Source organism: Rhinolophus ferrumequinum, chromosome 22, assembly GCF_004115265.2.
Source record: "Rhinolophus ferrumequinum isolate MPI-CBG mRhiFer1 chromosome 22, mRhiFer1_v1.p, whole genome shotgun sequence".
NCBI lineage: Eukaryota > Metazoa > Chordata > Mammalia > Chiroptera > Rhinolophidae > Rhinolophus > Rhinolophus ferrumequinum.
In genome coordinates this window covers 43,793,610-43,818,591 of record NC_046305.1, presented here as the reverse complement: position 1 = coordinate 43,818,591, position 24,982 = coordinate 43,793,610, and the positions used below count along the sequence as shown (strand labels likewise).

Genomic DNA, 24,982 nt, shown 5'->3' with positions numbered 1-24,982 from the left:
AGTCATGATATATAAGCTTGGTTTCAATAATATGTCACTTCACAACTTCACGTCAAAGCAAGTACAAAAGAATAAATTTCAAACCAAATACAGTCATGCTGAGGGGATATAGAATGATGCAGTGGTGACGGTAAAGTGGTTTTGCTAGAGAAGTCTTCCTGTAGGAGATGAATTTGGAGAAGCGTTTTAAGCGAAGAGGCTGATGTGGATTGTCAGAAAGTAGAAAGGGCACTTAGGGTGCAAAAATGCTCACTGCAAAGGCAGAGACGTAAGTAGACAAATAAGCTGCCTGGAGAACTCTTCACAGTCTGAGCCTGTTTGATGAACTTGGATGCTTTAAAATAAGGAATGCACCTTTGCTTTTCTGTCTTTCAAACCAATTCCCTCTAATTTCATTCTTGTCCTTCCCAGTAAGCCACGTACGAAAGAACACTGTTTGGTCATTTACGTCACTTACCCACATAACTGTATAAAGAGCTTCTGCCTCTCTGTCTCACACGTACAGTAATACTAAAGAAACAGTAGGCATTGGTTTGTAATTATTCAGAGGGAATTTGGTTGACTCTCTGCGATGGTAAAAAGTTTTAATATAAAGTACAAATGTATATCTTGTGTTTCAACATCACTCTTTCAAAATCAAAGGGTTAGTTTGTGAAGGATTATGGGAGGCAGTTTAACTGAACAGAATAAACCTTTGGTCTAAAATATCATAACTGGGGTTTTTTGTTTTGTTTTGTTTTGTTTTTGCTAAAGTGGGAATTTTAGGTAGCAGATGTATTTCTAGTAGTTGTACCAATAGGTAGGACACTTGGGTGTGTTCCTTAAGGCTTATGAGGCCTCAATAAAAGATTGGCTGTTAATAGTATCCTTAATGAATTTGAGGGAAAAAATTAAATTATCTCTCTTAGTTCTGTAATATCATTAAGATTGCCTTTGGTCCATTTTGACAGCCAGCTCCAAGAAAAGAAATTATTTGGGCTTCAGATGATGCTCAACAAAATTAAGAGAACCTGATATTCAGGGAAATTTAGACCACATAATCACCCTCTGACCTCATCCTGTAATTTCAAGCCTTCTGGAAATGAAACGTGTATGTACTATATTCAAAGTGTAGAAAAGGGCTGTATTCCCATTGAGCACTCTTGCATATTACCAGTGTGATACACAGAGAAAGAAGCAGTTTGGGGAAGAATTTAAGAAGGGAGCGTAGTCTCACACTCTTTGTTAGTAGCATGCCAGCTCTCGTTTTCATCTATTCAGTATGCTGGAGTCCCAATTTATTTCTGAAGCCAGAGTTCAAGCTTTTACTCGCAGGTAGCAGCAGTTTACAATTAAATTTTAATCCCTCAGTGTTGTTAGACTCCTATCTAGAGTATAGCCATAACTATTCTTGGCAGGCAAATTCATTGCTGTTTTTCCTTCAGTCACAGTGAGACAGAAGAATGTTCTCTGGCTGGGGTGTGGATGAAGGACTTTACTAATCTTATGCATAATTCATCCTGGGTTGCTGGGGTACTCAAACTTGAAACTTTGTCCTCTGATAAAATTTAGCTTGATTTTTTTATTTACTTGACTCTGATCCCTTTGGGATTTAGCCCTTATTGGGAGCCCAGGGATTCTAATTCAACCAAGCCCTACCTGTATAGACTTTTCTTATTAATCTGCTTTTGGTGTATTTTAGCTATTGTAATACTGCCTTGGAAAAAATAAAAAATCTGCACTAGAACATGCAGTTCAGAGTCTTGGATACCCTGAAAAGATTCTTCTTTTAATATTGGCGTATTGAATGGAAGGACTCCAATAGGGCTTATCTTAATTTGTTTTCAAAGTTTAGTTTTTAAAGAGCCTCGGCATTGAAAAATATGTTAATTATTGTTCTGTAACATGCGATAATATGGTAATGATTATTCTGTAATATACTGTAAGTTTTTAACATTTGAATTCATTGTATTAAGATGTTAATACTAATGAATTTGTTCATTCATTCATTCAATGAACAGAAAATTATTGGGCACCTTTATGAAGTATAAAATACAATCCCTGTTCACAAGTAACTCATAGTCTAGTGGTAGGGGGTATGAGGCAGGCAAGAGAGGTATTATATTAATATAAGACAGAGGCTACTGCCACAACAATAGCCTAGTTCATCCTTGCATATTTATTCATTTGATTAGAAGTGACTGATGAGTTATTTTCATGTGGCTCACATAGAGTTAGTGACCCAAAAATTCAGTCTAGACTCATAGAAGACTTTTCCTTTTAGAAGAATTTATTTGGTTGGGATTCCTTTCAGTCAAACAAGAGAGGTAGAACATGGTCTCTTTTTTGTTCCTTTTCAAATATGACACATGGAGGGTTTGCATCATTACACTTAAATGGCAAAGTTCATATGTTTGTAAATAGTGGTATTCATTATATTTATCTGAAGTTTAGAATTTATCAAAAACGAAGCACTCTACAATTCAAAATTTAAATAAGAAGTGTCTCGCCTCAGATTCACACAGCAGTTGCCATAAGACAAAAGCCTCTCATACATTTTCAGCTTCTTTTATATCCTTTCATTGCTAATAATCACTGAGTAATAAGAGCCAAGGGCCATCGTGGTGTAGAAAATGAAGCAGTGTGATGTCATTATGAAGCAGAATGGGATAGCAAGAGTTAGGACCAAAATTACTTGGCCCTTTGGACATGTGACAGAGATTGGGAAAAGAGCCCCTCAGAATTTTCCAGAGCCACTGTTCATGTTTGCAGTCACCGATTTTGAAAATAGGCACATATCATGTTAATTTAAAAAACAATAAAAGGGTACTGAGTTAAGGCACTAAAATAAGACCCCTTTCCCCTCTCTTCCCAGCTAAATTTTGCTGGTCAATTCTACATCCGGGACAATTCTACCTTTTTACAGGGGGAAGCATCTGTAAAGGCACAGTCATTTTCTGGGTTGTGAGGAGCCCACTCTCATCCTTTCCCCTGTGTTTCTGTTTATATTAGACCATGTCTGCTAATGTTAGGTTGCTAGAGAAAGACTGAAGTTAACTCTGGGCCCCGGAGTTCCTGGGAGGCTACTACCTACTCCTGTAGGGCTGGGACAGAGATAACGAACAGTTACTTAACTTTTATCTTTCAGATGGCATTGAAAGTAACCATATCTCTTGTTTGGCCTCAAGCTCCTTATTGAATTTTTTTTTAATTGCTTTTGAGCAATAACTTTTCCCTGGTTGCTGACTTAACCAGTCATACAAGTTGAGACTTCTGTCTCTCTGCCTATTTTATAATAGCTGCTCTGGGAGAACAGATGAAAAATAATAAGTCAGTTAGATATTTTATGAGTATTGAAATCCTTTCCATTCAGAAATGTAAATAAAATAACCAGCATGAGCAATCAGCTTATGTCAGATTCCATGGGTTTATGTTACATAGGGAAATTATAGTGCAACCTGAAACATGCTTCTTAATGAATTCATAGTTATGCCACAGTTGAATGTAAACCCTTGAGCTTTTCTATTGTGAAGGGTTTCAGAAATCACCTTTTATAAACTGCCTAGGAAAGGAAAGGAGGAAAAAGCTAAGATGATACCAACAAATGCTATCACTGTTAAGTGGCTGCCTCCCTTCCAACACCAAATTGTGCCAGTTCAATAAAGCAGCAACTTAGGGCACTGCTCACCTTTTGGCTTATGTAATGATCACAAATATAAAAAATATATATTCTAATATTCTGTTTCTGAAAGTGGCACCAGGAAAGTGTTGTGGAAGAACAGGGTTGCCCTTGTGGTTTTGTCCTCAGAGGTTAGGGGAGTTCAGTTAGGAAGTATGACAGAAGCCTGATAAATGGCTCTGCTTTACCCTCGACAAATGCAAGAAGCCAGGGACCTAATTGAAAGTTACGAAATTGGAATTTGTCTCTTGTCTTTGGCTGTGCTGTAGCAGCCTGTAGTGCTCAAGAATTGTCTTCTGACTTACTGGTGAACTGGTTTTGCAGTCCCTAAATCTCTTTCGTAGCTCTCTTCTTATTCACCATGGCCTCAGGTATGATGAATCTGCTAGCCACAAAAGTTCCGTATGCCAAATAGGGGACCTGTCAAGTTTTAAGGTTGGGAGTGAGGGTAGGAAGCATGTATTTTCTATTTTCAATTATTCCTTTTTTACATTGTAATTTCTTAAGTGTTTGGCTTGATTTATGCCAGGTTCTGGGCCTGTAAGCCTACATGAATGCATCACAATTCTGGATGTGATATTTGATATCTCTTATTTAGCTCAGAATCTCAAATTTTAGGGAGCTATAGTTAATGATACTTCATATTTTGTTGAGCTTTCCAGTGTAGCGCTCTCTCGCTCTCTCTCTGTAGCTAGCTCTCTTTAGTCCCGGTGTGTGTAACAAATGGACTCATCTGTGCTTTCCCATAGGTGCCCTGGTGTTACTGACATAGATCAAGATGCTGTGTGGCCCTATAGGGGACTCTGAACCATTTGACAGTCTAGGCACATGCAGCCACCTCACATTATTTAAGCCCTGATCTCAGAATTCTAATTTCTCTGTATTCCCCAATGGATATAATATGTACTTGCTTGAAATTCCTTATATATTGCTTGCACATTCTTGCTTCTAATTCAGCTCCTTCTATTTAGAATGCCTTCCTCTGAGTGTCTGCAACTTTTCCATACTTTACCTTTTAAAAATCCAACTCAAAAGCCACCTCTGGTAGAAGATCTGATTCATGTCATTCATCTGATTCCTTTATTCTGAGACTTTTCAGTCTGTTACTTAAACTGTTCTGTCTCTGTAATTATTGCTTCTATATATTGTCACCTGACAGCATAATGATTATAGGAATGATGTTTCTCCTCTATCCCCCGTCTTTATTATACACAAACATTTTGAAGGCCTACTGGCAACCTTTTCGATTTCCTCTGAGTTCTCTTCCACTTTCTATACTCTTTCCTTTTACTTCATAGATACATTTCCGGAGAAACAGGGCGTATGCCCAGGGCTTGGCCGCTACTTCAGCACGTGTGTGTGGCAGCCTGCTGAAGAGGTTCCTTCAATTGGGAAGGATTTAACCCTTTGGTTCAACATTTTCTGCATTCTATTCAGATACTTTCAAGATGTACATGTGAGACCAACAGTAGGTCTGGAGATGGGAGTAGAGAAATTTCCACTGAAAGTCAAGTTAGCTTTTTCCTTCCTTTTTACACAAGACCTATGAAGCTGCTGTCGTCAGCAGCTCACCCAACACTCTCCTGCTCTGCCTCTTTTCCAGGAGTCAGGGTTAGTTTAAGAAAAAGCCTCTTGCTAGAAGCCATGACCTCGTACTTTTATCCCCTCCATCTGGTGTGTGGCCTCATGGGGCTGTGCTGCTATGCAGGAGGTGAGCAGTGGAATTCTTCAGATGATGACTTCTGAGCCCACATGCGGAGGCAGGGGGGTGGGGAGCAGGGAGAGCAGCGAGAGCCAAGATCGATGGACCAAAAAGTCAGGCTTGCTCTGGGAGAAATCCTGCCTCTAGGTAGACTGTTTTCCTGGGGTGTTCTTCCCCGAGCTCCAGTGGGGGCCCAGGGCAGGGAGCTGTAGCAGCCCAGGTCTATGATTGATGAACACTGTGTTCCTGCAGTTTTCCCTCCTGCCTTCACAGTTGGAGTGCAGGATAGGTAGGGTATGGAAGGGCTTTGCTGTCTCTAACAGAATGCATTCCACCGTGGAACAGGGAAGGGTTCCCCTTGCACACATCATCTCTTGGAGCTGCTTTGTCTCACTGTCTTGGACCCAAACAGAAGTCCAGATTTTGAATGAGGGAGGGAGGAGGGGTTGAGAGCAGCAAAAGTTTTTGATCAAGTGAAAATCTGTTGTTTGCCTCATCTTGCAGGGGTTGCTCTGCAGGGTAGATATTCCTTGCCTTGGTGGAGATAAATTGCCTGTCTCAGCTAGAAGCCCCAGGACCTTTCCTAGGCTATGAGTAGGCATATTGCCTGGAGTAGGATGGTTTCTCAGCACTCTCATTCCCTGTTCTTCCTTTCCTAGCCCAGGGGTTTGACAGCATTTTTAAAAAGAGTGAAGTCTCAAAGGAAATTCTAATACATACTTTAAAAGCCCAAAGCCTTAATAATTTCCTCTCGTGGCTACTTATGACTACTTTTACTCTGTCTACACATTTAGCATCACTTTAAAAGAACTAGATAAGGGGTGGCCGGTTAGCTTAGTTGGTTGGAGCGTGGTGCTGGTAGCGCCAAGGCTGCCAGTTGGTCCCCGCATGGGCCACTGTGAGCTGCGACCTCCTTAAAAAATAAATAACTAAATAAATAAAATGAAAGAATTAGATAAAACTAAAACAAATTTTTAAGTGTTAACTTGAAGAAGAAAAAAGGAATACAAAGAAGAGCCAGAGTTGATTCAATGTGGACTATTTAGTATAGTGATCATTTGGTGATGGTGGTCATTGAGGCAGAAAGGGCAAAAAGGGGATTTGCTGGTGAGGTTAGGGAAGGCCGCAGCTGTTCCTTTTATAAGTTCTGCCCAGATATACCCTCCCAGAAGATTTCATATCGACTTGTGTTCTGAAGCTGCTGAGACCCTGGCGTCTCCAGCCCTCGACATTCTGTCCTTGAGGAGCACGTAGGATTTGAAGTCAGAAGCCCTAGGTGTGAGTTCTGGCTGAGCTGCCAGTATCCATGTGACCTTGGACAAATCACTGAGCCTCTCTGAATGGCACCGGTGCAGGGAGTGTGCCTCCTATGTCACAGGTTGGTGTGACAATTACACATATGCTACAGCATTTTGTACATAAAAAAGCTTTCTATGAGTATCACAGTTACTCTCAGGGAAGCCGCACTTTGAAAGTTGTCAAATAGGACAGCTGTGGATTAAATTATTTCTTTTTCTTCACTTAGCCTTTCTGTTTGGTCAGGTCTGTTTATAGGGCCTGATGGTGTTGAAATAAAGTCACCAGATTCGGGCTCCTTTTGGTCAAAGTAAGGGAACTCCCATGTCCAGCTGCTCCATCCATAGACTCACAGGCAGAATAGAAGTGAGAGCAAAGGCAAGTTTAAGCCAGGATGGTTCAGTTACCTTGTTTTCTCAAATCCATGGTGACTACATCTTAAGTAAATGAGGAATAGCTACAAAGATATTCTGAGATCAATTTAACCATGAATGGGAAGTGGGAGAATGTGCTTATAAACTCTCCCTCTCTTCTATCCCTTTGGGGTCAAGGGCAGGATGTTACTGACATCCCCTGGCTATTGCCTGAAACCTGCCAATCACGCAAAGAGAATAGCATCTTCTGGGAAAGCTCAGTCAGTGCAGTAATTGTGACATATTTACCGAGTAAAGCCACTGCTTGCTCCTCTAGTGCCTCTCTCTTGTGGAGATCATTTCTGGAACCCAAAGCTATCCGGCTTTCTAACCTAACAAGAGGTTAAAAAAAACAAAAACAAAAAAACCAAACAGGCTGTGAGCAGCAGGCTTGGTGAACTCAGAAGGCGGCCCCTCACCCACAGCACACGGGGCACGAGTCACACTAGCTCCAGCATGAACCGGCTGTGAGAAGTTCTGTCTCAGCCACTTTGCCTTGGCGCTCACTGTCCACTACTGATCCCCTTCTGCCTCCTTCTCTTGCCAGCCCCCAAGGGAAAAACCAAATAGCTGCCTGCATGTTGGTAACGAACGTAACTGTTTAATATGCCACGATTATAGTTGAACCCCTGTTGTTGGTGTGATTTTCGAAAGATGTGATTGAAATTGAGTTGCTTTTTTTTATTGTTGGGGAGAGGGAGGATGACTAGCACCCCTGTACCCCTGAGAGAAGCTACGTGCATGTCCACATACGCGCACCTCACGTGTGTGCACATCCTCAGGCTCGTGTGCAGGCTGACAGGGACGCAACGAGTGAAAAGGAAGCATCTTTTGTTTTCCAGCATTGCTTCAAAGATGCCCAGCCCCCGTAGTAGCAGGCAGTTCCTAAGTGGAGGGTGGGGGCAGAGGCCTCCACCACGGCCATCAATAACCAGGTGTGAGCTACAGGTCTCCGTGTAATGTGAAGCTCTCCCGTATTTCATTTCTGCACCCAGGGGGCGGCTCTGCAGGATTGCTTTCGGAGAGCTCTGTGTCTGGCACCTCTCTCCACAGGCCCAGGCGCCCAGGGTCCCACCGACCTGCCGAGGAATGCATCACATTGTTCTCTGGTGCTGTAATTTGGCTGCAGGAGCAAGGCTGACGGCCTCCCAGGGATGAGAAACATGCTCTCCCTGGCGTCCTCCCTTGGGCTTCCGCCCTATGACCACTGAGGACGTTTAAATAAAACGAGAGAGGCTGAGGGGGGAAAATCCTAATTATCTCTTACATTAAGCCAGTGTCCTGAGTGGGTCTGAGAATTTGGTAAAGTCTTAGTGGTTGGTGTTCTTGCCGAGGGAGGTGAGAGGAAGAAGAAATTACTGTGCCACAGGGAGGAAGGGAAATGAGGCAGGGAGTGGGTATGAGTCAGACCTACATACAAGGCTTTCTGGAAGTGGACCCTCGGGCCAGGCAATGTTTGATTCTTTTAAAGAACCTGAAGTCCTTGATTGCATTGTTTCCAGCATGCTAAGGAAGAGTATGGATTAGTGCTATTCCCCAACGCTAGCAATACTCCCAGTTGGCTCTTACCTGCAGGGCTAGCTTAAGGCTGGCACCCTGACTTTTACATAAAGAAACTGGTTACAGACTGTGCAGCTGGGGTACTTCAGTCTTGTGCCTTCTCGAAGGTTCTTCTTCTTCTTGGGGTACTTCTTAGAAGGTTCTAAGATCTTTAAAGGACAGGGATAATGTCTTTTAAGTTAACGTGGTATCCAAATAGCACTTTCCGCCTGCATTATACCTAAATATTAAAAGTTAAAAGAAATGAGGACCAACAGGAAGGACGGGATTAGAGAGAGGGCATAAGAGACGGCAGCTCTGAGGGACAGGCCTCTACTGGATGGAGGAGGGATGGGAGAGGGAGATGAGAGGCCGCGCCGAGGAGCAGGGAACCCAACGCAGCCCCGACTGCCCCAGAAGAGATCTCATTTTGTTGCTTGTTCCAAATGAATTAGTTTCTGTTTGTATAGCGCAGAATGGATGCCAGTTGTCTAAAGCCAGTCGGAATGCAGAGGCAAGCTACGGAATAAGAGGAAAAATTAATTGCTTGGCCATCATTTCTTGTGGGGGCCACATAGCCTCTGGATGGCGCTTACACGGACCTCTTCTCTCCCTATCCACTTCACTTCAAACCTCTCACTTCTGGATAGCCCGCTCTTCTCTTAACCATGTAGAGGAAAATGCAAAATTTGGGTCTTTATAAATTAGAATTGGGAGCCCAGGGGAAAGCACAAGAGTATGAGACACCAGAAAAGGCCCAGTTCCTCCCACAGGGTAAGAACTAAAAAGGACTAGATAAAGAGAGCACAGGTAGATGTAATTCAGGTTGATTTCCCAGGGAAGGCCGGTGCTATCATTTCTGTGGTAATGGGTGTTCTCCTGAGAGCAGGGGCTAAGTGGGACCGGGGCCCTTCCCCGCAGCCCAGCAGACAAGACAGCACCCTTCTGTAAATTCACTCCACTGTTCTTGAGTTCAGACTGACTATGACCCTCTTCCCTTCCCACTACCCTAGGGCTTTCCTCCTCTTAATCCCAGCTCAAGGTGTCAGAAGCTCTTCTCTTCCATCTGCTCTCCCACCCCCACCCCCGCCGTTTCCCCCTCCTTAATCCCACCATTGGCTCATCAGTTATCCAGTTGACTCCACTCTGCAAGGAAGACATTCCCCTGGCCTGACTCACTCAGTCCCATTTCTCCACAGGAATCCCCTCACCGCAGACCACAAGGGCCCTGACTAGCTCATGTTTTGTGTTAATGGATGTGAAATCGGAGCAAACCCCCTCACCAAAAGAAAAACCACCCCAAACTCTCCCACACAGGTTTCAGCAGGTTACGCAAATATTAGTTCTATCATCCAAATACATCTGCCCTCATGGCCCAGAACTATGGCTCCCTTCTGCTGTCTGTGCAGAGTAACCCTGCACCACAAACATGTGCGGACCCCAAGGGATGTTGGGAAGGGACTTGGGAAAGGGAGGGGGTCTATATTCAGAACTCCTTGTGTCGACCCCTTCATCTACAGCCTGCTGTCAATATTTTATAGTCCTGAATGGAAACTTCTGAGGTACGTCATGATGGGCTAAACCAGTTAGGGGCTTTGGTAAGAGCCTGCTGGCCATAGATAGGGGCACAATTAAAACTCAGTATCTGAGATAGGTTCATACCCTCATTTTATAGGTGAGAAGACAGAGGTTCAGAGACTTTGGGTATCTTGTTCAAAATATCAAAAACAGCTGTGATTTCAAATATGTGTCATACCGCAAATTTCTACACCACTCTGCTCCTTTAAACTATCAACAGGCAAGAGATACCCATTCTTTAAGTCACATACAAATAGGACATCATGGTTTTTTGGACTCCGTGCCCTACCCCTAGCTTAGTAAGCCGGCTATCTCTGGAGACTCCGCTATGGCAAGCTTAGTTAGGCAGTGGGTAGTGGCATAGAAGGAGCTCCCCTCTTTAAGCCAAAGATGGAGTGAACGACAATAATCAGCAGGACTTGGAGAGTCAATAGATAAAGATTTGTTGGATAAATGGGGAAAGGCTGCTTTCTAAGTGGTTTACCACTTTTGCCCCAAGTCCCAGCTCTCCTCTCTCTGTAGCCACTGGATCCTTCTCCCAGTTTCAAGGGCTCGGATCTTCTCTCTCCTAAAAATTGCCAAAGCCAGAGGTCTCTACCTGCCTTCTCTACACTGATGCCTCATGTGGGCCCTTGAGATCAGGACTGCTACCCTCTCCCACCCTCCATGAGTCATACACCTTTTACTCAAAATGTCTCGCACGTGGGCAGCCCCAGAATAATGCCTGATGGTTTAAAGAATAAAATCTCAAGGCCTAGGCAGACTTACTAAATTACTTTCTCAGGAGTGTTCCAGGGTATTCTAACAATCTGTTAGGCATGGATACCACAGCATGCCACTCAGTTTGAACAGGCAGAAAGTGAGCAAAAGAGGCAGTGCTGTCTGATATAGATAGAAAAGGAGGGAGGGACTGGAAGAGAATGTATGTTTGTATTCTTACATAATTTTCCCTACAGAACACAGCAGTTTATAAACATGAGCATATGAATCGAACCTTGTCCGCTATAGCTAACTCTTACCTAACTCTCAATAATGAAAGAAGGTTGTAGCCTAAGAGTTTTTTGGGGGGTACCAGGCAGTCTGCTCAAAGTGACATGGGAGGAGATACGTGGTTTCATCTGTGTCCCGTCTACCCTCAGCCAGATAGGAACAAAAAGAAGCTCTCTCCAGGTACCCTTCCTTCTGCACACACAATAAGTGTCAGGAAGCCAGTGCAAAGGAAAGGAAAAATGAGCCTTGACCACATGCTTTAGTGCAACTCATATCACTCTGAAGACCCCTACACCTCTTCCACTGTCCCTTGCAACCTCCAGAGAGGGTAGTCAGGGAGCTGCTCAGTTTCGTACATCCCATCAACCTCCCAGGGCTAAGGAACCAGCGGGACACCAGAGTCTCTCTGGATTACTCTCCAAGTCCTTAAATAAAAACTGTAGCAGCCCAGGGCTGGGAGTGGAGGAAGGTGTGCATGCAAAGATCTTGTGCTTTTGAGTCAGGAGGTTTGAAGTGGAGGGTGCGTGAGGTATCTGTGTGTTCAGGTCTGATCCAGCCATTCTGCTTTCTTGGGGGCCTTGCAAGTGTGGACGTCCACAGTGTTTCTGCACTCCTTGCACCGCACAGCACAGCACCAGTGGAATTTGCACTCACACTGGGTGACACGGGTGACTCGAGTGGTGTCATACCCTCGGCCACAGCACATGATCTCACAGCCGTCTGTCCCTTTCGATGTCTTGCTGCAGACTCGGCCTGCAGTGCCCAGGGAGCCTAGGTCAGGGAAGAGAGAGTGAGAACCAAGTTACCTCTTCCCTCAGCTGCTCCGGGTTTCCTTACCCACATCCTCATGAGCAAACCATCAAGAATCTCTTTTCCTAAAAATACACCCTCCAGCCACAGTGCTCCTCTCCTCCTGGCCCTCTGCACCAGGCTGCTTTCTTCGCAACATCAAGGCTCCCCCGAGACCACTGACTTTACCTGCAGTGCCCTCCCTGCCAATACACACCTGCAGGTCCCCTTCCAAACCTCGCCTGAAGGTGTTCGTCATTGTTAAAGCGGGGTGAGGACTCTACTTTATATTTCAATTTCTCTGTAATAAAAAGTTTAAAAAAATAACACCTATCATTTCTCTTTTCCACCAAGTCTTGCCACAACACTGATCCAGCTACTATTTGTATTTTGGTCCTTAGTTTATATTTTATTAAGTTGTACTATACAAGGAAGTAGTATAGTATGGCCATTAAAAGCAGGGGCTTGATGTCAGAGTGTCTAAATAGTGATGTCAGTGGATTAAATCCCAGTTCTGCCACTTCTTAGCTGTGGGATTTAGCGAGTTAGTTAATCTCTCTAGGCTTTAGTTTTCTCATATGAAACTATGAGAGATGCATAATAATAGCGTCTAAGTGAATTGTTCTGTCTCTAATCTCTGTCCAGCTGAGGAGGTGAAGTGATTCGCATGACTGGCTGGAGGCGTACATAGCTCTAAGGAGTTCCTAAAGAACAGCCCTTGCCTTCGTCCTTATACTGGGAACTCTTGAAGGGTAGGGATGGTGTTATTCCCTGCACAGAGAATGCTCAGGACCTCATTGTGATTGATTCTAGCAAAGGAGATCCTGGCAACAGAGCATACAGTCGTTAGGGTTTGGATGGAGGGATCGCAGACAGCATCTACTCCAACCCTTTCCCAGGATGGGAAAGCTAGTAACCTGGGGGTTAAAAGGGGCACTTCTGTCGCAGAAGACTCCACATTCACTGGGATACGGGAAGTAATCTAGAACTTCTATATTTGTTTTTTAATTTCATCAATTTAAAATATTTTATATTATGTTCTATAATGTACAAATTAGCACAGTGGAACATAGATACAATTTAGAAGTAACTATACACATATTGGAAGTACATGCTCAGACTTTTTTTGTTAATGATGGGAATATACAATCCAAAATGTCAGGAGACCACTGCTCTCGAGTGTGGGCCGACGGGGTCTTTTACATCTTACTCTCCTGACTCCAAGGGCTGGCTCCTAAATCCTCCCTGGGCAGGCAGCCTCTTCCACACTCTGGAGCTGACTTACCCAGTGCAGTAGCCACTAGCCAACTGTGGCCGTTTAGATTTAAAATAATTACAGTTAAATACATTTTAAAACTTAGTTCCTTGGGCACACTGCTATATATTTCAAGTACTTGATAATCCCATGTGGCTAAGTGGCTACCGTATTGGAGAGCACAGACGTAAAACGTTTCTATCATCACAGAAAGTTCACTGGACAGTATTGCTTTGGTGGGAATTCCTGGTTCCACACTCCCTTCTGGGATGACTAGGACCCTTTGAATTCCAGGCCCTCCTTGGGGTTCTATGAGAGTTAACTCTGTGCCTCTGAGATAAACCAACACACAGGGGAGTCATCCTTCCTCCTAACTCCAAAGACCCTTCCCCAATGGCGTGTTTCAGGTGTGGTAGCGTATGCTTACACCTCAGAGCTTAGGGAATTATTTCCAGGCATTCGGAGAGTAGCCCTCCCAGTTATACCACGTGAGAAGAAAACAGAACCTCACTAGGAGAATCAGAAGGGCTCTCTGAACCTTTCCTCTTCTAGCACCCTTCACAGGACACAGACTACCTTCTCTGTTACTTGGGGGCCCACCCTGTTTCTGTGCCCAGTTTTGCCCCGAACCCCTTGACTCCCCAGGAACGACAGTGAGGAGTGAAAGCAAACAGCACCCAGGACAGCTGAGGTGTCTGGCCCCCAAGTCCTGACTGCCGAGTCTGCAGACAAGGGTCTGGGAGCTCATGACTCTAACCAGGGGAAGACGGTTCTGTTGCATAGCATGTGGGCCGAGTTTAACCTATCTGAGCCTGAAAAATGAGCCAGGATGGCAACTTCCAGTCTTTTGGGGGAATACCATATCACCTTCCAGCAGCCCCAAGAATTCCACCACACGTATCTGGAACAGAATGAAAAACAACCACCCACTGCTTTCTGCCATGGTTAGCCTTTGGTAGGGATCTCCTCTTGCTTTGCTTCCCCAGCTCCGTTTTAGACTCTTCGGTGGCAGCACACTGGATTAAGCCTTCAAGGTCACTCATGGTCTGATCCCAACCTGTCTGTCTACCTTTCATCTCCCTTACCTGAAATCTTCACTCATTCATTTTCTCTCTGTTCCTGGAACAGATCATGCACTTTCCCACCTACCGCTCTGCTGATATGTAGACGATATCTGCCTGTCTAGCTGTCCAGATAATCCTCACACTCCAAGAAACAGCTTACATTCCACATTTTCAAATCAGCTTCTCTTGACTTCTTCAGTCATCTCTCTTTTTCAGTTGCATCTGTCTACCTGGTACACCTCATTTCTTAGCTAGATTGTAAGGAGCCAAAGATTTAAGACTGCATCTTCTGCTTCTGTGTAGTGCACACATTGCTCAGTAATGAGCATACGTGACTCATTTAACACGCCCAGAGCAGACCTGTCACTCCTGTACGTCACACAGACCTCAGGCCTCAAGGAGCTCAGTGACCTCTCCGCTCTGCTTGTGCAGACGGAGGCACATCTCATTACACGGTCTTCATGTCAGGAGGAGCCGGGCTCCTCCCACAGCATCTCCCTGACTCCTGAGGCTGAACCCACCTTGACTACCCGGGGATGCCGGCACTAAGAACTGGGGCTCCATGTTCCCACCTGCTTTCCTTACCTGCAGCCTTGTCCAAGACACAGTAGTCTGGGGAGTTGTCAAAGTAGACAAGGTCAGTCCGGGTGGCACGGCGATAGCCTTGGCGGGCTGCTGTGAAGTTGGCGCCATCCTGGGTGGCCGTCACCTGCACAGCTCCATCATAACGCCGCCGCAGGTAATCCCCTGTGCGGCGGAAGTCTGAGAGTGCACGCCAGCAGGTACGCAGAGTACAGGAGCCACTGACGCCGTGGCACTTACACTCCAGCTTCAGAAACCGCCGCACAGCCTGGTAGATGGGGAGGCAGGTAAGGGAGGGTGAGGCAGCGGTCAGGGCACTTTGTACTCATCCCTAGGACTAAACGCGTGAGTGCCCTGAGGTCTGCTGGGCCTGCGCCTGGCAAGCTAGGGGAGCCACTGGTTTTCCTCACCCCCATCAGATCCCATGCATTCTTCCTGATCCAATTCAAGAACATCTTCTAGAAAACCTTCCTGGACCAACAGTCTTCCCTTCTCATGACAGCTTGTTTGACCTTTAGAGCCACAGGATTCTGTTCATGATCACAGTATGCTGGCACGTCCTCTGGTTTTCATGGGTTTTAGAGTTGAGGGTACCATGCCTTCTACTTTTGTAACACATCATTTCCCAGCACAAGACAGGGCACATAGGAGGTGCATAAATACCAGTGAACTGACTAGAACAAGCTCTTACCCTCCTCAGTCTATATGGAGGCGTTTTTGTCCTTCCTAAAAAGTTAGTTCCCTTCTTTTCTCCATCTTTCCGTACTTTCCACCTGTGTGAAGACTATGCACCTGGCTGAACCCTTGCAATTACTGCTCCTGTCCTGGGGTTTGGGGTTTCTGGAAGTGACTCACAAGCCTTCAGCACTTCCACCTTCACATTTAGTCCGTGGTCACACCTACGGGTCACCCACCCCAGCCAATAGGAATGCACATGCACAGACGTGAGCACTGACCGTGCGCCCGCAGCGGTTGTTGTGTAAGTTCATGAGGGCCCGGGCGTCCTTAAGCCTCTTCTCCTTGGCATCCACGAAGGCTTTGGCAAAGCGAACGCCATAGTGGATGTTGTCACTGCAGCCACCCCAGTCAAAGTCCCCACGCTGGTCGTGGTGTCGGCCACGGGTGTAGGGGTCACAGCTGCACACACTCAGTTCACCCTGGCTACAGGCACGGGTGATAGCGTGGACCACCCCTGCTGAGGAGATGGCATACACAAACGCTGCCTCCCGGCTACCTGGAGAGAGCAGGGCAGAGGTGTGTTCAGGAAAGAGGCCACGTCTGTCCCCTTCTTCAGCCCACACAACCTCCAACTGTGAAATCTCTCTTCTCTTTCTCCTTCCCAGAGCCACCCCTGCACCCCCTTTATTCAAATGGCCCTTTCCTTCCAACAACATTCCCCAGAGTATCTGGCCCCTTCCCCTAGCTCTCACCACTTTCTAGCCACTTCTTTGTACATCTGACCTCTTGGGCTGACCTGTACACTTGCTTCCTTCCAAACTCCCTCGGTCCATCCATTGAAAAGTTTCAGGGTGAATCATCCTCCCCCACTGAGTGCCAACCCTGGCGCAGCTAAGCTGAGTCCACATTCCAGGCCTTTTCAGGCCCACTCTGCTGGACAGTTCCTCCACAACAGAGACCCTCGCCCAGGGGTCAGCCTGTTTGGAGAGAGAGGCCGCCTTCGCTGCCTGCTTCCTTCCCTCCCTGCTTCCTTCCCTCCCTGCTCTTGCGGACTGATGAATCATCAGCCCTGTCCCTCCGACACCTCCGGAGTCCCATCTCATTCCCTTTCTCCTAGTTTATTGTCTAGCTCTGGTTAGCTTTTGTGCTGAGCTGGGGCCAAGCCGCTGACTCTCCAAATATTTACATATCACCTTTCTGTTTATCCCGTGCTCCCATTACTGTGGTGCTGGAGGCTGGGAGTGAGGGCAGTGGTGGTGGTGAGCTGAGAACAGAGCAGCGGACCTAGTCCTCCGCCAGACAGTGCGTGGACACCCGCAGGCTGGGCCTTAGTGAGGGCAGGGAGGGAGCAATAAGATGGAGGTGCTTGGGCGTGCTGTTCCTTCATCCCGTCATCCCAGAACGCGGGCACTTAGAGGGGCCCTGGCCACACATCTGAGGGACTGAGGGTCTGTTCCCAACGGTGTCCTGCTCTCTGCCCACAACTGTTTCCCTGATTATGAAGGAGTGTGGAGGAAACGAGCGAGGGATCTCGCCTACCCTACGCACTCACCACCCCAAGCACAGCAAGGGAAGGAGCTAGGCGGGGTGGGGGGGGCCCTACTTCTGAGCATGACACGGCCAAAGACTGTGTGGTCCCGATCCAGGGTGGTGCAGTTCCAGCGGTGGTGGCGGAACTGGTGCTGGCACTCTCGGATCCATTCTCGGGCACCCTCGCCCACCGAGCGCATGATGTCTGGGTAGCGCTGGCACAGCTGCCGCTGCCGGCTCACCAGACCAGGGATATTGTCACAGATCACGCGGGCCCCCAGGGCCCCGATGTACCTGCAAGGTGGAGATGGCCCTGTCAGAGCATCCCCGCTCTTTTTCTGCATGAGGAGGGGACTTGCAGGGGAATAGTTTGGCATTTAGACCTTGGACTCGTTCCTTCTCCTTCCCCAACCCACATTGCCTAAGGCTGCTGGGTAGAACCATTCCCCACAAGCTCTGGAGAAATAGTTATACAGTTGCAGAGAGAGTAATTGAGCGGTCTCCCACCATCACCAGTTCCCCAGCCAAAGGCCAAAGTGACACACACTCCCAGAACACAGGCCAGGCATGTGTCACATACACAAGAAGCTGTGGGCATGTCACATAAACCCATTGCCTGTTTATTTAATAAACATTAAGAGCCTCATGGAAAAATAAACTAACAAAACGAGAGTCTGAGACAACACTTTTACACCCACATGTAAGAGGCCTGTCCTACATGGCTGGTCCATGAAGACATGGTCTGAGGGAAGAAGGATGGAGACAGGGAGGGGCCAGTGGGAAGAGACATAGTGGGCAATTCTGAGTAACGTTTGTAACCCTAGTCAGACCCATGGAGCTAAAAAATCCTCATTGCCCATGCTGAGGTCTGGGGAGAAAGACCCCACTCCCAGCTCTCCTCTCCATACCTTTTATTTCCAGGCCCCTTGGCCTTTTTTAACCAATGAGGCTTGAGTTTTTCAAAATCCTCCTCCCCCCCAACCTATAGGGTAGTATGTCCTGGGTGGAAGTGCATGGGCTGTTGTAGCCAGAAGCTAAAAGCCAAAGTAAAGCAAGAGGGTGACACTCCCCATATTGTAGCCCACTAGGAACAATTATTAGAAGATCCTGTGGGGTGGGCTACTCAAAGGTAGGTGGATTGCTAGTCATTCTCAAATTTCTTAAGGCAATATTTTCCTTCAAACACTCTTAGCCCTGGACTCCACCACAAGCCTCAGGAAGGCCCTTGCAGAGAGAAGACAGGAGTATGTCATCACCTTTTCTCCCCACAGGCCATCAAATGATCCATTCTCCCACTTCCTACTACTCCTTTTCTAGCTCTCCAACACCCAGCACCTTCCTTGATTTGCTGGGAATTCTCTCTTCTCCTGTCCTAACACATTAAAGGACGCCTTCTCTCCTCTTTACTGAACAGGTGGGGGCCAAGGAGGGCAGTTGCTGTTAACAGACTGAAAAGATGTAGTTTGGGCTGTAAATGAGCTGATGGTTTGGTAAAGGCCTCAACATGGGCCTAGAAATGGGTGAGGAGAAGGGAGGGCGGCGAGTGGGTACAGGGGAAATGCTGAATTGCTCTGGGCTCTAAGTACCCCCCCCCCACAATTCACATACTCCGCCCTCACCCACAGACCGGATCGCCACTGGTGACACCAACTCAAACCAACAGAAGGAGGGCTGATGCTTGCCTCTTCTGGGACTCGGCAGAGCTGATGGGGCCCATCTGTCGGGGGGGCAGGGGGGGGTGGTGAGAGGGCTGACCCACCACTGAGAAATCCCATGGAATCAGCGTCCCCAGCACTGTCCATCAGGGCAACAGCTTCCAGGAACAAACAAAATAAACACCCCGGGTTGGGCCAGGCCGGAAAGGGCCGCCTGACGCACAGCCCTGAGTTACACCCACTGCCGCGGTGCTTTGTTTGGAGAATCAAGACCGTTGGAGTTGGAGCCTGTCCCTGTCTCACCACCATTCTGCCTCCCCACTTCAGTCCTGAGTACTGCCTTAGGCAATGGGTGTTTGTTTTTTTTGCTGGGGCTTGGGAAGAGGGGGGTTGGATGGGAATGGGAGACCAGTAATCCAGCCCTCATGAGACAGTCTGGAGTGAGGCAGGCCAAACTGGCAAAAAGTCCTTCCTGTGGTCTGACTTAAATCCACTCTGCTGCAGCCCACATTGGTCCTTCTTGGTACATCCTCACTGAGCGTGGGAACATCTGTTCAGTACCTAAGATGGGAAGAGAATTCAGTTTCTCCTGCTACCACCCTCACCCCACTGAGTAGCTGCTTCAGGATTCTGCAGAGCAGGGCGCCTGTCTGCTGACCAGTGGTCAGCCCCCTGTCGATGGCGTGGGGGCCTCCCATAAAACTGAGCCTGAGGGCCAGCCCTTCCTCCTCTCAATTCAACACATGCCTGCCAAATGCCCACCATGTGCCAAGCACTCAGCTCAGCTGTTAGAGGCACAGAGATGTACCCCCAGCTCAGGGGCTGGGGGGGGCGGGCGAGGTGCCCTGGACTCTCTAGCTGTCTTTGCTTCCTTCCCAGCTTCCTACCCAGAATGTTCTCTACCTGCTTTTGATCAATTCACATCCCTTCCTTTGACAAGCCCCTGGCCACTCCAAGTGTGGGCCCCAGGACAGCAGTATCTGCATTGGCTGGAGGTCAGGCAGAAGTGGTGCCTCCCTCCGGCCCCTTCCCAGGCCTGCTGGGTCAGACTCCCCATTCCACCAGCACCCCCAGGTGGTTTGGGGCACTGCTCCATGAAGGCAGTGATTTCTGTCGCTTTTGTTCATTTCAGCATCCCCAGTACCTAGAACAGTGTCTGGCACATAGTAGGTCCTTAACTATTTGTTGACTAAACACCTACCCGCTCTGATTTAACCCCACCTCCCTTTCTCCCCTAGCCAGCCAGAAACTTCATTTCAGTGAGAGCTTTACTCCTTGTGGGCACCGCCAGCCTACCTGCAGATGTTTCATGTGTGTCTTTTTAACGAGGCCAGGGATCCTCTTTTTATTTCCCCCTTTCTTTACAGCTCCTCGTGTACATGGTTCAGCCCAGCCCACAGAGGGCTTTGAACAAAGGGATAAAACTGTCACCCTCCCTGAATCTCTCAGTACAACATCATTTGTATGGTACTTTACAGTTTACAAAACATGTTTCTACACAAAAATCCCCTGAGAAAGAGATCTCCATTTTACAGGTGAAGAAAATGAGAGGTTCAGGGAGAGTACTGGCCGTCAGCGCTAGTCAGAGGAGAACCAGGTGAACCAAGGACATCTGACTCCAAAGTCCAAGCTCATTTTCATTCCAAGGGCAAGAGAGGCCTATAACGCTTAACTGAGTATGCCAACTGGGCTCCAAAGTTGGCAGGAACTTGAGTTTCTCACCAGTCCCCTCCTATCTTCATGTGTGAAATGGGGATAATGATAGTATCTGCCTCACTGGATTATTTGGGGGATTATTCAGAAGATGATGCCCATAAGGTGCCTGGCCATAGTGTCTGGAGCTCAGCAAGGGCGCACTGAGTGGCAGCTGATGTTGGTAACGGTCACGCCAGTGCTCCTCGCCCTCCGTGAACCCATGAACGCCGTCCTGCCCTGTGCTTCCTGCCATCCAGCCCCCTGCAGAACGCGAAGTGGAACAGGAAAGCACATGCCCGGAGTCCCGTCTCTTGTTCTGTTCATCATAGATGATGAAGAGACCATCGTTTCCTCCTCCAGTTAAAGATGGGAGAGCGGAGTGGTTGGAGAGTAAGGGGATGGGCTCTAGGAAGAGCAGGCTGTTAGCTGGTGACAGTGAGGGCCTCTGCTCCAAAGTGGACCCCGGACACACAGACCCTACAGCATGTCTTCCAGGGATTGTACAGAATGTCAATCTCGCTGGGTTTTTTCCCAAGGGAGAGAGAAGTCTCTTGGGGGCCTGACCTGCCTTTAGAAAGCAGCTTTCCACTTTCCTAGCAGTGATGCCCACGGAGTCAGGCACGGGGGCCTGCAGCTATGGCAGGTGTGAGGCAAGGAGAGGAAAACAACCTCTGTATCCACGCCCCGTCCTGGCTGCTGCCTTCCTCCATTTCACAGGGACAGCTGAATCCCTCTGTATCACCCGCCTGCCTCCCTAGCTAGCTCTCCTACCTAGGAGTTTTTCCAAAAATCTTTAATATGAACCACGTGGGGTGGGGTGGGGTGGGGTGGGAGAGTAGTAGAGAAAGAAAAAGGGAAAGGGAGAAGCCAAGGGGACAAAATGGGGACTAGGAAGAACCCCAAATGGGTCTTTAGGAACCGCTACCAGGATCCTGAAACTACCAGATTTACAATTCCTCACCTCAACACTAAGTGGTCCCCAAGACAGCCTCCCAAGCTGGTAAGCAATCGAGTCCCTAAAGCAAAGTGCCACCTGGAATGGATAAGGGTGCGCAGCGGTCCCTTCATCCTCTCTCTACAGGGCCACTGAAGATGTGAGTCCCCAGCCAAACTAAGCCCTTGACGGTAAAGGGTGGCTTTGAGCTCACTCTGAACTCTGAAAGGCTTTTCTCCTCGTCCCCCTTCTTTCCATTTCTAAAGGAATGTTTCAAGCCAGATGTAAGATATGGGCCTCCCTGCTCCCCCATCCAGAACCCCCCTCCTCGCCTTCCCCAACACTGCAGAGATAAAAAAGATCCAAAAGAGAGATTTTTCTGAAACAGGAAAACGGGGTGGGGGTGGGGGTGGGGATGGCGAGAGAGACGCATCTTGAAATGATAGGAGTCGGCGGCCCAAGCTCGCCGGCCCCTCAGCCAGCTACCCCGCGCCCTTCCAGCCTAGATTCCAAGTCCGGAGGAGAAAAGCCACAGGGTGCAAGGGGAGAAGAGACCACACTGTGAGGTGGGGGTAGGGTGGGGGGGAGGAGCAGAGTAAGGAAAGGAAGGGGGCACTGCGTGGGTAGAGAGGAGCAATAGCCCGTCCTAGAGGCCAGTTTGGTTGGGGGGGGGAGGTGAAGAGGAAAGATGAGAAGATTCTTTTCTCAGTCAACTCTCCCCCTGCCCTGCCTCCCCCCCCCCCAGGTGTGGGAGGAGGGAGAGCAGCTCTTTCGTCTGAAAGAAAAAGATGAGTGCCATCCTGGGGTTGGGGGGAGGAGGAGTGGGGAGGGGTCCGGAGAGAACAGACAGACGTCCAGTGGGTTTTTAATATCTTTTGCCTCATCTGCCGTCTTGTGAATTGTCTGGATTCTTAAGGCCTGCGAGAAATCTGAAGAGAGGGTCTCAATACTGTGGGATTCCAGAAACCTCTAGTTCTTGGAGGGGAGAGGGGGTCACCTGGGGAAGAAAAAGAAGGAAGACGGGAGGGAGATACCAAGGTTCGAAGTGACATCCTTAAAACAGAGGCTGAAGACAGATTCCTAAATTATGCACACGCAAGCATTTTGTTTTAATCGTGGGAGTTAATGGGGTCGTTTCTGCCACGATTCCGTTTCTAAAGCTTGCGCGGGGTGCCGCTGCCTCGCCAAAGCCTTAGCGCGTTACCGAGTCGGGTAGACTAGCAAGAGGCTCGTCCGCCCTCGCCAGCCGCCCCCTTTCTCCACCTCCCAGCTGGCGACTGTAGGCGATCAAGGGCTCCTGCTGGATGGCCAACGAAGGCCCCAGATGGGCGATTGCTTTCTTGAATCCACCCTGAGAGAAACTCGGAAGGTAGCTTTTGCCCTAAAAGGGCTGAGCTGAAATAGACGGGGCACAGCATATAGGGGTCTGTAAAGCCTCGACCACCGGGCGTCCTTGCTCCGAATACCCAGCACCCACCTTATCCGGCGCGGAAGGCGCGGCGCTCCCCTGTCCCCCATTCCCACCTCCTACCCCATCACTCCCGAACTTCAGTCCTGCCCGGAATGTCGCTAACTCCGTCGAAGCGAACCTGGTCTCCTGAGCAGCCGGTGCCGGGAGCTGTGAATTACCTCCGGGCCCTCCGGCCTCTCTGACCCAACGCCTCACCCTCCCAACCCTGAGAGCCGTACTCACCACCAGGACGTGTCTACGCGGGCCGGTAGCGTCAGCAGCAGAAGCAGCAGCAGCAGACAGGCAAGACTGAAACGGGCCGAAGCCCGGGAGCCGTCGGGGGCCGCGGGTCTGAGCGCTGGCGCGGAGACAGGGGCGCGGGCACGCCAAGGGGAGAGCTGCGCGGCGTCCTCCGCACCACCCTGCCTCAGCATAGCTCCCCAGGGACTCCCGCCGCTCGGCCCGGAGGGGCGTGGATGCGGCACCGGCTGGGGGTACTCAAGCTGCTCCTACTCACCCCCCTGGGGGGCCATAGGCTCGCCGTCGGCTGGGGACTTAGGGGCACCTGGGCTCCAGGAGCCGGGGCGCAGGGAACCGGAGAGGGTCACAGGGAGCGGTGTCCGGAAGCCGATGATGCCGCGCCGAGCGCGGGGACTGGGGTGCGCTGCTCGTGCGCGGGGCGCAGTGTCAGGGGGTCCGCGGCGCGGAGTGGGGCTGCGGGCAGAGTGCGCGGACAGCCCCTCCGGCCGCGGGCTCTCATTGGACGGCACGGGGCGGGGCCGAGGCCGGGGACACGCGCGGCCCTCAGGGCGGCTCCGCCCGCGCAGCCCCGGCGCGCCGCTGTGCCCTAGGTGTGGCGGCCCCCTCCGCCCCTAGGCGCCGGGGCGCAGCACCACCCCGCGCCCCCACCTGCTCGGGCGGGCTGCGAGGGGCGCAGCGGCGCCCGGAGCGCCCAGTCCTTGCCGACGCCGCACCACCGGGTCCTAGCGCCCTTCATTCTGCAACCCCAACTTCCGCGGGCGATGGCCAGGAGCGCGGAGAGAGGGGCCTGGCAGACACTCCCCCGCCCCTGTCCGCTAACCTACAGTAATACTGGAGCTGAGCACACAGAGAATGCACTCTCCTCGGGTCCTCTCTCCGTTCTTGCGCTCCTGTGAAATGGGTAGAATTTCTGCCACGGGAAGTTGCGGGAGAATCTTTACTCCCTTTTCAACGGTGCCAACCGGGGCGCCTTGGGCAGCCGGCTTCAGGTAGGGGCTTCTCTCCTCTAGGGCTCATTGCCCCTGGTTCCTCCGACCCTCGGCCCACCGCACCCCCCAGACAACGTTAGACTTGGCTCCCGCCCGCCTGCCCGGTCTCCCTGCTTCCCTCCGGCCTGTTGCCCTGCAATCGATGGCCGAAGAGGAGTGGGCACACCTGCGGACCGGACGCGGACTCCCCACCCTTTATCGCCGGGGCTCAACAGAGCTCAGTCTCCCTCGGCATCCCGGGTGCCTCGGTCCTCCACCCCATCGGGCGGGGCTGCGAGGACCGAAGAATCAGAAACAGCTGGGCGGCTTTCCCGAACGGAGGGGTGGGAGTCTTGCTGAGAGAGTGGAAGCCCCGGAGCCATTTCTCTCCTTCGCCTTTCCACCCTTCCTCTTCCCCACTGCTCCCTCCCGCCTCCCACCTCCGCACACCGCCTGGGGGCGTGGTAAATCGGGAAGAGGTGGGAGGTGCTGACCGCTAAAAGTGACTCCCCGCTCCCCCAGCCCCCCACCGCACTTCCCAGGCTGACAGGTAGAGCCCCTGGGGCCAGAGTCGCCTTGACTGAGACGTAAAAATTCTCTTCAAAGCTCTGGTCTTCCAACTTCGAGTTTACCTGGTATCTGGCCCCATCCCCTTCTCCAGCCTCAGTTTCTCCCGCCTAGCCCCTCATTCCCAGGTGTCCTTGGTGCCTATCTATCCCAGTGGCTTATCTAAACTATATAGCCCTGGTGTAAACAACGCGCTGGAAACCGCCCACCCCCCTCAACCCCAAACTCACTGTCAGTTCTTGGTTGTTAGAGACGCTAGAGTGTGAGCGGACAGGGAGCAGCTGGCTGCAGAGGCGCCACAGACATCCCCGAGGCGGAGATGAACAGGGGCTCAGAGGGACCTTTATCTCTCCTCCCACCTCTTACTCCTTTACTCAC

The 24,982-nt window shown here is 49.5% G+C and overlaps 2 protein-coding genes across 6 annotated transcripts in view; one reads left to right on the top strand and one right to left on the bottom strand.

The window, feature by feature from the left end:
- Window positions 1-24,982, top strand: part of ST7L (suppression of tumorigenicity 7 like) — a 148,837-nt gene that overhangs the window by 69,242 nt on the left and 54,613 nt on the right. The window contains exon 15 of one of the 4 annotated variants that reach the window (XM_033092519.1): window positions 9,808-9,842. The exons of the other annotated variants lie outside the window; for them this stretch is intronic. Within the exon in view, the coding sequence (XP_032948410.1) occupies window positions 9,808-9,840 (33 nt within the window). The 3' untranslated portion in view covers window positions 9,841-9,842. Of the gene's footprint in view, window positions 1-9,807; window positions 9,843-24,982 lie in introns of those variants that run through there. 4 annotated transcript variants of the gene reach the window in all.
- Window positions 10,951-24,913, bottom strand: WNT2B (Wnt family member 2B). 2 transcript variants are annotated; one of them, XM_033092527.1, is made up of 6 exons: window positions 24,835-24,913; window positions 23,052-23,959; window positions 17,148-17,368; window positions 15,823-16,100; window positions 14,870-15,134; window positions 10,951-11,947 (listed from the first exon to the last, which is right to left on the bottom strand). In XM_033092527.1, exons 2-6 carry the CDS (start codon window positions 23,240-23,242, stop codon window positions 11,718-11,720), a joined length of 1,185 nt encoding a protein of 394 aa, XP_032948418.1. In that variant the 5' UTR covers window positions 23,243-23,959; window positions 24,835-24,913; the 3' UTR covers window positions 10,951-11,717. The 2 variants fall into 2 exon arrangements, with proteins under 2 accessions (XP_032948418.1, XP_032948417.1); XM_033092526.1 differs by lacking the exon at window positions 24,835-24,913 and having other exon boundaries at window positions 23,052-24,441.

Bases quoted from the DNA above. Each gene is read 5' to 3' on its own strand.
- WNT2B (XM_033092527.1), bottom strand. From the start codon at position 23,242: ATGCTGAGGCAGGGTGGTGCGGAGGACGCCGCGCAGCTCTCCCCTTGG. The intron at 16,101-17,147 runs GTAGGGCCCCCC...TGCTCTCTCCAG, and splicing joins TGGCCGTGTCATGCTCAGAA to GTAGCCGGGAGGCAGCGTTT. The intron at 15,135-15,822 runs GTCAGTGCTCAC...CCCATCTACCAG, and splicing joins ACAACCGCTGCGGGCGCACG to GCTGTGCGGCGGTTTCTGAA.